The sequence below is a fragment of the Aethalodelphis obliquidens genome, unplaced genomic scaffold, assembly GCF_003676395.1.
Source record: "Aethalodelphis obliquidens isolate GAN/ISIS:26980383/991018 unplaced genomic scaffold, ASM367639v1 scaffold44, whole genome shotgun sequence".
In the NCBI taxonomy this organism is placed as follows: domain Eukaryota; kingdom Metazoa; phylum Chordata; class Mammalia; order Artiodactyla; family Delphinidae; genus Aethalodelphis; species Aethalodelphis obliquidens.
In genome coordinates this window covers 514,826-528,217 of record NW_020837988.1, presented here as the reverse complement: position 1 = coordinate 528,217, position 13,392 = coordinate 514,826, and the positions used below count along the sequence as shown (strand labels likewise).

Sequence of the window (13,392 nt, the reverse complement as noted above, 5' to 3'; positions counted from 1 at the left end):
TTTAATACATGTGATTAATCCAGCCTCTCATTCAACATGTTTCCTTCGTCTTCCTGTGGGCCTGGGTTAGCTCATTGCCTTGAGTCCCTTTCACCTGCCTGCCATGCCCGGGGCCTTCCTGCTCCTGCCGTGAGACCCTGTGGAGTTACGCATGTTCAACTCACCTGCAATAAACACACGTTTCTATACACACCACGTACTTGCCAGTATGTGGGGTGCTGGGGTTCCAGTGTCACAGATGAGGAAACGGAAGCACAGAGAGGCTAAGCGCCTTGCCCAAGGTCACACAGCTCCTGCGTGGCCGAGCTGGGCTCCGGCAGTCAGGTTCGGCGCTTTCTGGCCGCACTCTGCTTCCTGCAGTGCTCTGGGCTGGTGGGCGCTGCCCCAAACTGGTTTGACTGGGAGCACCTTGGCTGAGCGTTGGGGATGCCTCGTCCATACCCCGCCCCCGGTGTGCTTCCTGTGCACCACGCTCTGGTCCAAGCCTGGCGCTGCAGGAGGTGGACGCAGCTGGGAGACCGTGCCGCCCACCCAGCGACCTTCCAGCAAGCCTCTCGGCTTCCTTCTCAGAACCCTGAGGATGGTTTTCCAGACCGTCTCGAAGGCCCGTGCAGCCTTAGCAGTCCAGCAGTCTGACGAGCACTTTGCATTTGCACTCGAGGTCGGTGGTGTCCGCGGAGCAGGCTTGCACCAGATCCGCTGGCTTCTCCAGCCTGACCTTAGGGAGAGTCTGCTGTGCGGGGTGCTCAGGAGGGCGGCCCGGCCCCTGCAGGGAGAGCCTGGGGTCGAGTGGGGGCAGATAAGCAACCTCAGTGTAACTGACGTGGCAGAGGCGTGGAGATCTGCGTGGCCCTGGGCTGTGGGTCCTGGAGCAGGGAGCTGGGGAGACGCTGAGTGAGCTCAGGGCCCTGTAGCTGTCAGAACGGAACACCCAGAAAACACCCAGGCACGTCATCTTTCTTTCCAAATGGTACTATTTCAACAAGTCAGCATTTCCACCAGCTCCGTGAAGAAGGCCTCCAGTGTCCCATGTTCTAGCCTGGGGGATTTATGATGTTTTTCGAAACAACCATAAGTTTCCCATTCAAATGTTTTTATCGTTGATAAAAGGAGGAAGTAATAGGCTTTGTTTCCCTGAGACAGTCAGAGGACTTGAGCGCGTTTTATGAGTAGAGGCCAGCGTTCCTTTGTGCTGCAGCCTGGCAAGGGTGGCCGACAGGCGGGCCGTTTACTCTAGCGTGGGCACGGGGGCTCGGCCAGGACGCACGCTGGGACGGTGAGGAGCAGAGTCCAGGAAAGCGTGGCCAAGGGCGGGAGCGCGAGTCCCCGGAGCCCTTGAAGACGAGGCTTCGGGGCCACCTGCTGACTCAAGTGGGAGTCGTCGCTATTTAGACCCTGTTAAGCATTTGAACCCTTCTTCGGCAAGAGTCACCCTACCTGGGCCGGTTCCCGCCCTAGTGTCTAGGGAGCCACGCTGACGCAAGAGCGGATGAACCTTCAGTTGAGAAAAGTGGTCCAGATCGTGGAGGCCAAGGCCAGGCGTCCAGGGCTCGAATGCCAGCTTTGCCACCTCTGGCTGTGGAGCCTTGGGCAGGCTACTTAACCTCCCTGTACTTCATTTCCTCATGTCTGAAATCGGACGCTCCTACCGCCAGGGTGTCGCGAGGGCTCCAGGAGCTAAGAAAGAGGAAGACCCCGGGCCCTGGTGAAAGCCCGGATGGTGACGTGGGCTCCAGTCATTGTTGCTGTAGTCAGTAGCACCTGAAGCCTCACCACGCTGCCCCCCGAGTCCTCCAGGGAAGCGTCTGAAGCCCCGTCCGCTTCAGGAGGTCTTGGAGTGTGTAGCCCTGCAGAGGGGGGAAGGGTGGGGGGCCCTGGAGCGACGTCCTTCCAGCTGCTGCGGGCCTTTGGCCTCATAAGAGGCGAGAAGCCGCCCCCCACCCTCTGCCCAGGTCCTGTTCCCAGGCTGGAAGGAGGCCACTCACACCCCGCTGTACAAGACAGGCAGCCACTTGTAGCGTCCTGACAGCCCTCAGGCACCTGGCTCAGGGAATCATAACCATGAAGATCGCGGTAACAAGTAGCAGTGAACCTGGATGACAGCGGCCCCGGGTTCTGCCTCTGGCTTCCCTGTGCCGCAGGGAAGGCCGCCGCCAGCCCCTCACGCCTCTCCTTTTGTGAGTTTCTCTGCGGTGGGAACCATGTCACCGGGGCAGCCCCTCGCCGGGGGGCTGCAGGGGGACAGGCATCGCCCGGGCTTGGCTGCTAGCTTCCAAGTGCCAGAGACACCTGCTCCCGTGTCCGTTGGGGACAGACCAAGGACAGCCTCCCGTCCGTTCTGTGGCCCCTGAGCTGAGTCCGCAGCCCAAAGCTGGCCCCCTAGGCCAACAGGAGCCGGTAGAGCTCAGTCTAGACCAGCCCTGAGCAGTAGAAGTAAACGCAAGCCCCAACTACATGTAAGCAGCCACGTTTTCTTAAAAACTTAGAAAAGAAACGGGTGAAATTAATATCTGATTTAACCCGGTATATCCAAGATGAAAAATTAGCCATGAGATATTCTGCATTTGGGGCACTAAGTCCTCCGAATCGGATGTGTATTTTACACCCAAAGCATTTCATGCCCGTTTGCGCTGGCTGCGCGTCAGAGGCTCGTAGCCACGCGTGGCTCAGTGGCTCCCGCGTGGGACAGTGCAGGCCTACACAGCTCACAGGGGACAGTGTCACCAGCACCCTAAATCCTGTGCTTCTAAGTGTTCAGATCTTCGGTGGGGCACTCTCTTCAACACTGCTTCCCCTTTGCGGTGAGGTTTGGGGTAATTTGGAGGTGTTTGTTACTAGCAGCCGATCGTCGAGGGGAAGTACGCTTCGTGCTGAATGTGCGTTTGCAGTGGTGGGGTTGCCCCCATCTCTCGTAGCTTAGATCTTTGAACCGTCTCATTTCATCCAGGGCGTGAGCCAGGGGTGACAGACTGTGAACGTCTCCAGGAGAAAATGCTCCAGCTAAATCCTAAGCCCCGTCCTCTTATTAACAGTTAAAGGCGGAAACCTTGTAAGCTCAGTGCAGGGTGAGCTGGCCGGCTCCAGGGGCTGAGCAATGCCATCGCCCAGAAACAAGCCATTGGCGCTGAGCCTCCTGCTGCCCTAAGCCTTGGAGGAAGCGTCAGGTGTCATCAGCACAAGTCAGAAGAGCTTAGTGGACCCTGAGAAGCAAGCTGGACCAAAGCTGACGAAGAGTCAAAACAAACGAAGGAACAAAAGCTTCCCCTGGGCCTGGCTGTCCGGGTGTGTGAGTCATTCTGACCAGGATCGGGGCTTCCACACCCCTGACTGCTGACACTTCTCCAAGCGGGTGGCATCTTCCAGCACCCGAGCAGGGGGTCTGGCTGGTGAGACTGCTCACGTATGTGTAGAAACAGAGCCTGGAATAAAGCGCGGTCCCCCTCATCCAGCCCCCACTGCTCTCCAGCCTCGTAATTCGCACAGCAGTGCGGGGCCTCATCTCAGCCTGTGTTCAGAACAAGCGGAAACTAAGATAGGTGAACAGCAGAGTTTTACTGTAGAGCACAGAGACCTATATGCAGTATCCTGTAACAAGCTATGACGGAAAAGAATTTTTTAAAAAGAATATAGATACATACATGTATAGATGTATAGCCGAATCACTTTGCTGTACACCTGAAACTAACACGATACTGTAAATCAACTCTACTCCAATATAAAAAATTTAAAAAACCCACTAAAACACTGATTAATGAGAACAGATTGCAGGGCCTGGTTTTAATACAGTTACAAGAACAAATTTTACTCAAGTGCTTTTGAAATATAGTTACGACAACTGAAGTGATGATTTCAAATCTCATTGAACTAATTCTCAAAGCCCTTTGATTCATAATTTATTAATCCCAGTGCGAGTGATTCCATGTATTTGAAAGCCATAAAGTGCAGTTTTATAATTTTTTTTTTTTTTTTTGGCTGTGTTGGGTCTTCGTTTCTGTGCGAGGGCTTTCTCTAGTTGCAGCGAGTGGGGGCCACTCTTCATCGCGGTGCGCGGGCCTCTCACGGTTGCGGAGCACAGGCTCCGGACGCGCAGGCTCAGCGGCCATGGCTCACAGACCCAGTTGTTCTGCGGCATGTGGGATCTTCCCGGACCGGGGCACGAACCCGTGTCCCCTGTATTGGCAGGCAGATTCTCAGCCACTGCGCCACCAGGGAAGCCCCATAAACTGTAGTTTTAAAACATGCCTGTCAATTTTCAGAGCACCGCTTGTTACCTGATTGGCTTCGGGCGAGTTCCGTAAGCTTCTTGCATCTCGGTTCTGTCCCCTAAAAAATGAGAAGAGGAATTTCTGGCTCACTGGGTTGCACACAGGGTGTGCAGAGTTATCTGAACACAGTAGGTGCTTGGTGGGTGTGTCTTTCCTCTCCCAAAGAGGAGTTCTGTTGTTCTTCTACTTGTTCCAGTCAGGCTTTGATGCAGTCATTAACCGTCTGGGGACTGGTGTGGCCGCCACCATTTCATGTCATTAGGGAATAAGTTAGAGGCCCATTTTGGTAGGGTATTTTGTGCTTTTTATGTTTTCAGGAAAGAACAAAGGTAGTCTTCAAAAGGAATTAAGGCCTCTTTGTAGGTTCCTTTGGTTATCATTTTCTTGTCAAGGAAACGAGCTATAAAGCTGCCAGATGGAAACACGCGCCCCCTTGGTCCTGCCCACACCGGGGTACGTCAGAGGAGTGTGCATTGCTCGTGCCACGGGGAGAAATACTCGGAACACGTTAAAGGAATGAGAGTGGGCAGACACACAGGAGGTTAGCTGATGTCCCAGGACGTTTAATGAGACATAGGGGCCATTTGGAAGATACCCTAGAACACCCCAAAGTCCAGTTTTTCTGCAGAATGGCAGGTGACTGTGCTGAGTACCTGTTCGTTACATCCTCGCCCCGAATTCCGGGGCAGATCCTCGGATCTGGAAAGTGGGTGCCTTTGGCACACGGCCTACCTGGGATGCAGCCGCTGCGTTGTGATAAGTCTCGCCTCTCGGAAATCTGAGTCAGTATCACCCCCTTCCACGGGGGGCGGCGGGGGGAAGGTGCGGAGCCCCCGTAGCACGTCTGAGAGTCTCAGAGGGGCAAGGTCCCGGGGCCCATCCCCAGCTGCAGACAGCTCGTTTCATCGATTCCTCCCCCGACCCTGATTTTACTGACGTATCTAAGGCAAATCTAAGATACCACGTGGGCCATTTCACCCCCAAATCCTTCATCTCTCACGCACGCCACCCCTGCATACGCCCCCCTCTAACTGAAAAGGACCCTTCGTAACTAATCATCGGACCGTTTATCCCACGTGACGACATTAGCAACGATTCCCACAGCATCATCTAATTCAAGGCCGTATTTTAATTTTCCCAATTTCTTTCTGCGTTGGGGTGGTTTGAATCAAGATTCAGACGAGGTCCAAATCTTACACTTGATTACTGCGTTTTTTGTCTCTTTCAAAAACATTTCAAAACGTCAGTCCCTCAGCAGATGCCCTTGGGCGGGTTGTGCAGCCCAAGGAAACCAGCATGTTTCCTTTAGTCTTTCGTCCTCCTCACATCATCCTTCAGCAAAATTCTGTAACATAGTTTGATCGTCTTATTTATCAGACCTTTGCTCTGAATGACCTCGGGCTTTTTCCACAAATGAAATCCACCTCAGTGCCCAAATCATTTTCACCCAAGAAGATCAGTAAATCTACCTTCCAGCAGTGCCGTGGCATCTCCCGGTGGATTCAGAAGAGAAATTCCAAAATCATGGGGCGAGAGTTCTCTGTGTGTCTGATTCGAAGGGTCCCCTTCAAAACCCAGCGACAAATGTTACCATCACCTCATTTGCATGAACGGAGTGTGTAAATGACTACACGCTTGACTTCCCTGTTCCAACACAGGCTTTCTGATTGGCCACTAAATGTAGTCGATGTGTTTGTTTTCACACAGATAATCGCTTATCAGCCGTATGGGAAATCCGTGGACTGGTGGGCCTACGGCGTCCTGTTATATGAAATGCTGGCCGGGCAGGTAATGTTTCCCTGTGTTTTCATGCTTGTGTGTCGCCCCGTAACATGAAGGCTCAGCTCTGTGGGGACCACGACAGCAGGACCTGGCCGTGTGGAATGGCCGGTGCTGGTCTGACTCCCCTGATCCTGGTGAAGGAGGGAGAAATTGTACAGAAATGCTCTTCTAGTCCTAAAAACCCGAATGGAAAGCTACACCCTGGAGCGTGGACCATACAGCTTTTGCATCACCCGCCAAAGGTCCCTGCACCTTGAGGACAGTGGTGGCCTTTTGTTTTCGGTGTCTCAGCCCTTGGGTGGGATTGGCCTTCACCGCACGTTTCTCTGCAGAAATCACCCCGGCCGCTCCCGGGTGTAGAGGCGGTATTATTGTAAAGGAAGAAGTTAGTTAAACTGGAAGGAGTGTTTTAATAGCTTCTCCCGTCTGCCCTTCTCTCTCCTTGGGCAATTCATTGTAATTTTCACAAAAGCCCAGCGAGGCTGAACTTCCGGTTAAGAAAAGGCAGATTAGGTTTCCCTTGGCTGTGTGACGTGTCAGGTGACCAAGGGCATCGCTGCCTAATGGGGCACTTTCTAAGGTGGTGGCCTTAGTATCTGTGTTACTAGGGTAAGTCACACCCGCTGCTGTTGACAAACAGCTCCCACCCCCAAATCTCAGTGGATTAAGAATGACAGCAGTGCATTTCACACATTTCAGATCTCTGCCATTGTACCTACTAATGATTCTGTCGTGGGCAGCTTTTATTAACTCTCAGCCCTCAAGTGTGCCAGGGAGTGTGCCCCTCCCTGGCCAAGAGCCTTTGTAAGAGAGAATGCAAAGAAACACCCACGTCGAGTAGCAGAGCTGCCCCCAAAGAAATCTTTGTTCCTGGGGAGAAGTCACCCTTTCTGACATGTTACATCCATTGACTCATTTATTATTCATTCAGTGCGTACTTACTGAATGTGCGTGGGAATGGCTGTGAGCAACACAGACAGAGACCCTTCCCTTCAGTAAGGTTACAGTCCAGAGAAAGACAGTAGACAGGCAGATACGGAAATGATGTGCGGGCCCCTCCTCGGCATCCTTGGGAACTGGTTCCAGGACTCCCACGGGTAAACCAGAGTCCTTGGAGGCTCAAGTCCCTTGTATAAATGGTGTGGTAATTGCGTGTAACCCAGGCGCATCCGCCCGTGCACTGTACATCATCTTGCTATTACTCAGTATACCTAACACAATATAGATGCTGTGTACCTAGTTGTAATTGCAGTGTAAGTGTTATTTACGTGTCTGTTGGTATGTGGCAGATTCAAGTTTCGCTTTTTATTTATTTATTTTATATTTATTTGGGACCACACCGCACGGCTTGTGGGATCTTAGTTCCCCGACCAGGGATCGATCCTGGGCCCTCGGCAGTGAAAGCGTGGAGTCCTAACCACTGGGCCGCTGGGGAGCTCCCAAGTTTTCATTTTTGATCTGCAGCTGGTGGACTGTAACAGTGATAAGCCAAGGAGAAGAGTAACAAAGCAGAAGGACGTGGAGTGTTGGGGGAGGGTTGAAGTTTCAGCTCGGAGCGCCAGGGAGGGCCTCACATAGAAGATAAAGTTAAGACCAGAAGGAAGTGAGAGGATGTCCACGTGCACATTCGGGGGGAAGAGCGTTCCAGACAGAGGGAACAGCCAGTGCAAAGGCCCTGGGGTGGGAGTGCACAGCTTTACACTTAAGGGACGGACAGGAAGCCGCCCATGTGGCCGGAGTGGAGTGAGCTAGAGACGGAGTAGGAGGCTGAGATCAGAGAGGAAGAGAGGGCACCAGGCCCCGGGCCGTGGAGACCATCGCGAGACCATTGGCTTTCCCTCTGGGCTGGGAGACCCCCGTGGTCTCTCCTTTCTCTCTTTCGTTGTGTCTTACATCATATAGATACTAAAGTTGTCTTTTAAGTATTAAAAGATGAGGTTCCACCTATATTTGGTCTTTATTTCTCAATGATGTTGAGACTTGATATTTAAAAAGTGGTTTGTGTATTATTTATTTAGGTTTCTTCCGTCAAGGAACCATTCTTCTTAAGGCTATATACTTCCGTGTGCAAACACAGAAAAGCCAGTTCCGTAGAACCATTGTCAGCGAGACAGCCGCTGGCAGAACACAGATCGCCTGCACCTTAAGTTAATTTCCCCTCCTTGGCATTTTGACAGTAAAATTTGACTGAATTGTTTGCCCCCGTGGGAGCTATCTGTTCGCAGAGGCGCAGAAAGCTGAGTTCCCCTCGAGACCCCACTCAAACGTTCTGACTCTGGAGTCCAGGAAACAAGCCCTGCTTTCATTCAGAGTCACATGGAAATGGCGACACTCCTTAAATACGGCATTTGAAAAGCATCCCACGTTGGGATGCAGTGTCGTCGGGCCCAGCTGCGGTCCTCTAACTCTCCACCGCGCCTGCCACAAACGGGGTTTTCATTTCAGAACCCCCTTCTTAAGTCCTGATGACTCCTCAGGGCAAATTTAAACATGTTCCTGGGCCGTGACTCAGCCCAGAAAGGATAGTGAAGGCTCTGCTCAGATCACGCCCACAAGCTACAGGGAATGGATGTCCTTATTGAAAAGGGAGATTAATTATCAACTTGTCGATGGGGTTGAGGTCTCAGTGTATCCTCTGTAATCACAGAGGGCTGATGTTGAGCAGGAAGAGAAGACAGTTTATCGCAGTTTTCTTCTCGTTTGCTTTATTTCCTGTCCGCAGGCAGGGGGGCAGTGGAGTGTGAAACACCCTGAGTCTTCCTGCAGCTCCTGGATCGCTTGACAAATAAGATTACGTTCGAGCATAAATCGTATTTACCCGGCCCGGTAACGAGCATCTTGCTGCTCAGAGCGTCTGGGCGTTCGTCACAAAGCACCCAGCCCTCTCCTCTTATGTGCCTTCCCGCCAGGGTCACTTATGCTTGGTCTCCATTCCTGGTGACTCGGTAACGAGTCCTTTATCCCAGAACTGCAGCCAGAATTGTCCCTGGGTACTCCCCCCCCACCCCGCATCAGTGATCTGTACGTGACCATGGCAGGGCCCCCGTGACCACTGACTAGTCAGTGATTCCGGAACCATTCTGGGAAGCGTGAACCTCACCCCTCACTTGCCTATTTAAAATCCACAAATTACACATCACCAAGGAGAGCACTCCCCGTTCAGACATTTTTTTACACCAAGCCAGGCCTTTAGTTAGCAGGTAGCTTAGCTTGAAACAGTGAGTCCAGATCTGTAGAAATCTAAAACTGTAACACAGGGATGGGGGAAAGAGGGAAGGGAAGCCATCCAAAATGGTCCTGTATGCGAGGACTGCACCGCACGTCACCCCTGGGTCCCCAGGCTCCGTCGCTGGGGGGGAAGGTGCATGTGACTGTAATGCTCCACCGTTGACCGGCCTTCAGCACCCGGGCCTGAGAGCAAGCAGTGACCTGGGAGGGTGCTCCCGGGGTGACCTGGAGAGATTGACCGGGAACCATCGGAATGTTCACATCATCCCACACCTGGGAGTTATTCTTAGGAAGTCAGGGAGGAAACAGTGATGTGCACAGAGATGTTGGTAGAAGTGTCAGTTATTAGAAGACAACGCTGGAAGCAGGTATATATGTGCCCTGGACGCACGAGTCCATCTCCGACGATGTGTCACCTCACGGCGTTAGCCTGACCGGGAGCACGGGTAGCTACAGAGAAACTGGGGGGGGGCAACAGCCAGTGAAAAGCAAGGAACTCCACACTATACGTCGTGATTTGAAAATAACTGCCTGTTTTGCAGGCGTCACGGAACAGGTGCTCAGGAGAAGTAGGTTGATGCTGTCAGGCAGAGAAGCGGTGGGATGGGCAGGGGGACCGGCCTCCGCGCTGGCCCTTGGCCAGTACCAGCATCGGCACCCTGCACCCTTCATTGGGCACTCACTGGGCACGAGACAAAATCTCAGACACTTTAGACTCACCAGGGAGCCCTGTTTTACAAATTGGAAAACTGCGAACGAAAGAGGTGGGTCACTGGCCCATGGACACCCAGCCAGGAGGCGGCAGGGCCCGCGTTCTGACCCAGAGCCACCTGGCTTTAAAGCCGTGAGCTGTCCCCGTGCTGCCGTGCCCCCCACTGTCCAGGTGGGGATTGCAAACGCGGTAGAAGAGGACAGAGAGGTGCCCAGGGGATGGCAAGCCCCCGTCACCGCCGCCGTGCCGGCGGCAGGCCCCCGACAGAGCAGAGGGCCCGGGTGTGGATTCCTGGGCCTGGGGAGAGCCCTCTATGCCCGTGTTCTGCGTCCCCTTCACCCCAGGTTCAGAAGCCAAAGGCATCCGCCTTCTCCACCCTCGCGCACCTTCTGAACGCAAGGCCATCTGTAACCTCACTTGATCGTAGTGAGATTGTTTAACACGTAATTACAAGATTAATGGGTTAATTGTAACTTATTTGCAAATCCTTAAAAACATTACTCAAAAACACCTTCCCTGAAGAGTGTTTGGGGTTGCCCAGAGTGAGGCAAGGGACAGAGGAGAAAATGAAAAACACACCCGACCGCCAACCTGATGAAAGACAGCCCGCGAGGTCATCGAGCTAAGCCTGCAGCCTGCCGCGTGCATGTGGGAGAGGCCCGCTCTGTTTCCCGGTGCTGGGTTGGGTGTGCGGGCGCCGCGGCGAGGTGTGGAATCGCTCAGCCTAGCGCCCCCTCCCCCTCTCTTCCGGCGCAGCCTCCGTTTGATGGCGAGGATGAAGACGAGCTGTTTCAGTCCATCATGGAGCACAACGTCTCGTACCCGAAGTCCTTGTCCAGGGAGGCCGTCTCCATCTGCAAAGGGGTAGGTAGGCTTGGGTTCCTTTGGTGGCCGTGGACAAGAGGGTCCATTGGGGAGATGCCATCCAGACGGTTCTAAGAGGCACTGTGGGGGGACCACATGCCCACGCCACTGGGTTTGCAGTTAACTCGTCACGCTTTTTTTTTTTTTTTTTTGCGGTACGCGGGCCTCTCACTGCTGTGGCCTCTCCCGTTGCGGAGCACAGGCTCCGGACGCGCAGGCTCAGCGGCCATGGCTCACAGGCCCAGCCGCTCCGCGGCATGTGGGATCTTCCCGGACCGGGGCACGAACCCGCGTCCCCTGCATCGGCAGGCGGACTCTCAAGCACTGTGCCACCAGGGAAGCCCCAACTCGTCACCCTTCTTGTGACAGCACTGTTTTTTCCGAACCATGAGTCTCTGAGGGCATCTTGGTCCGGGCAGTAAATAGGCATGTGCTGCTTGTTATATAGCATCCTGTGTGATACTGCCTGTGATACTTCCGGCACACACGGTTTTTAGCAATTGCGTGCCCTTTTACGTACGTGTTCTTAATGCACATAGAGAATGGCAGCTCCTGAAACAGTATATAGAGACGGCTACTTAAATTCTTGTTGTGTTTGCTGTGGGTCCAGATTGCTTCCCCGTTTCCTTATCACAGAAATCACTGTAGAAAGGCCCACTCGTGTCCCCATTGTGTGAGTTGGCGTCACTCAGAGCATCCTAAGACGTGGTCCAGGCATCCCTGCCGTCAGGGCTGGGGGCAGCGCAGCAATAGAGCGGGCGCTGGACCTGGCATTCCCTTTTCCCCTGGTTTTTGAGGGGGTCTTTCTGTTTCTCTTTCTTTTTTTCTCAGCTTTATTGAGGTGTAATTGACAAATAAAATGGTAATATATTTAAAGCACACACTGTGATGGTTTGATGTATGTGTACAGTGTGAAAGGACTCCCACAGTTGAGTTAATACATCCGTCACCTCACATCACCTTTGTTTTTTTGGTGAGACCGCTTCTGTCCTGCGGTCAACGGACTCAGTTGTACTATCCAGGACTGTCAACTGCAGTCACCAGGTTACCATGCTCCACGTGAGAGCTCTCTCTCCTCCCACTTTCTAGCTGATGACCAAACACCCCGGCAAGCGGCTGGGCTGCGGGCCCGAGGGAGAGCGGGACGTGCGGGAACACACCTTCTTCCGGAGGATCGACTGGGAGAAGCTGGAGAACAGGGAGGTCCAGCCGCCCTTCAAGCCCAAAGTGGTGAGTCGGGGCCGCGGCCGTTTCCCGAGCCCTGTTTCCCCCGATCCCGGGGGCTTTGTCGGCAGAGAGGGGGCTGCTGACCACCGGCCTCTGCAGGCCCCAGCCTGGCCCTTGCGCGCGAGGTCTGAGCTGACCTTGAGCGTCAGGGGAGCCTGTGGCACCTGTGCCCCAAAGAGGGCAGCAGAGTCCCCCGGATGACGCGAGGACCGGGGCAGGTCGGCTTCGGGGCCCGGGCCTCGTGCGCCCCACGTGGCTGTCATCCTTGCGCTGAGTCCTCGGCAGGACCCCCGTCCGCTGCAGCTCTCCTGGCTTGGCCTCGCCCGACGGGAGCCCTGCAGCATAACTGGGCCTCAGCTGGCCCCCGGCGGCCCGGGCGCGGTTCCCACGCTGGCCAGCCCTGCCGCGGGGGCTGTGTGCCCGCTGGCATCGCCGGCACTGCTGCCTTTGTTCAGACACGTCCTGTCTGACTTCTGGAGTCTCCCGTTTGTTTGGGGTTTGGGGTTTTTTTGCCTTTATTTGGCAAACACTACGCCCCAGGCCCTCCCTGCTCTCAGTGCTTTACAAATTCGTTCATTAGCCCTCACAGCGACCCTGTGAGGTAGCTACAGTTGTCCCCAGTTTACAGTTGAGAACCCTGCGGCACAGAGAGGCTGAGTCACTTGCTGGAGGACACACAGTGGGTGGTGGAACCAGGGTGCAGACTTCGGTGTTGTGGCCCGCGATCCTTTCCCCACTGCACAGTGGCTCGTCTTCACGTCTATGCCTCTGGAGATAAACCGAGGGTCTGTAAGACGTCTGCCCCCTCACTCACCCCACCTGCGGCCCTGCCGTGCCTCCCAGGCAGTCCCACTTTGCCCCGCACCCCGTTTCTGAGGGCCGGGTGGATCCATGCCTTCCGGCTCCGCCCCGTCTCGGCCAGGATGGGGTGGGCTCCCGAGAGCACCGGGTAGCAGCTTTGCACCACAGTCGGCTTCAGAAGCACCCCCAGTGGTGACGCGGCCCAAATCTGTCTCGTCTGACAGGTGCCCGTGAGCTGGCTAAGGGGACCCTCCCGGGGCGCTAGGGCACCGGCTGGGCGGCTCAGGGCTTATTCTTAGAGCGGCAGCTTTCTCATCCAATGTGCTTATGTGGCCTCTCCTCCTGCTGGTGGCGAGCCCACGGATTTTATTTTTCCAAGATACTTTTAGCACAAACCGAAGAAAACCTAAAATGAATCGGGTCAGTTGACTTCCTCCTGAGTTGGCGTTTCAAGGAGGGGCCTTATGTCTCCTCTGCGCCGTCTTCTCTGCAGCCAGTTCTGGGCCCTGAGTC

The 13,392-nt window shown here is 54.4% G+C and overlaps 1 protein-coding gene across 4 annotated transcripts in view; it reads left to right on the top strand.

Annotated features, from left to right (window-relative positions):
- PRKCA (protein kinase C alpha) overlaps nt 1–13,392 on the top strand; it is a 363,240-nt gene that overhangs the window by 333,571 nt on the left and 16,277 nt on the right. For 2 of the 4 annotated variants that reach the window (XM_027080425.1, XM_027080428.1), the window contains 3 exons: nt 5,973–6,053; nt 10,744–10,851; nt 11,941–12,081. In XM_027080425.1, coding sequence (XP_026936226.1) covers nt 5,973–6,053; nt 10,744–10,851; nt 11,941–12,081 — 330 coding nt within the window. The remainder of the gene's footprint in view (nt 1–5,972; nt 6,054–10,743; nt 10,852–11,940; nt 12,082–13,392) is intronic. The other 2 variants (XM_027080426.1, XM_027080427.1) reach the window with 2 other exon arrangements.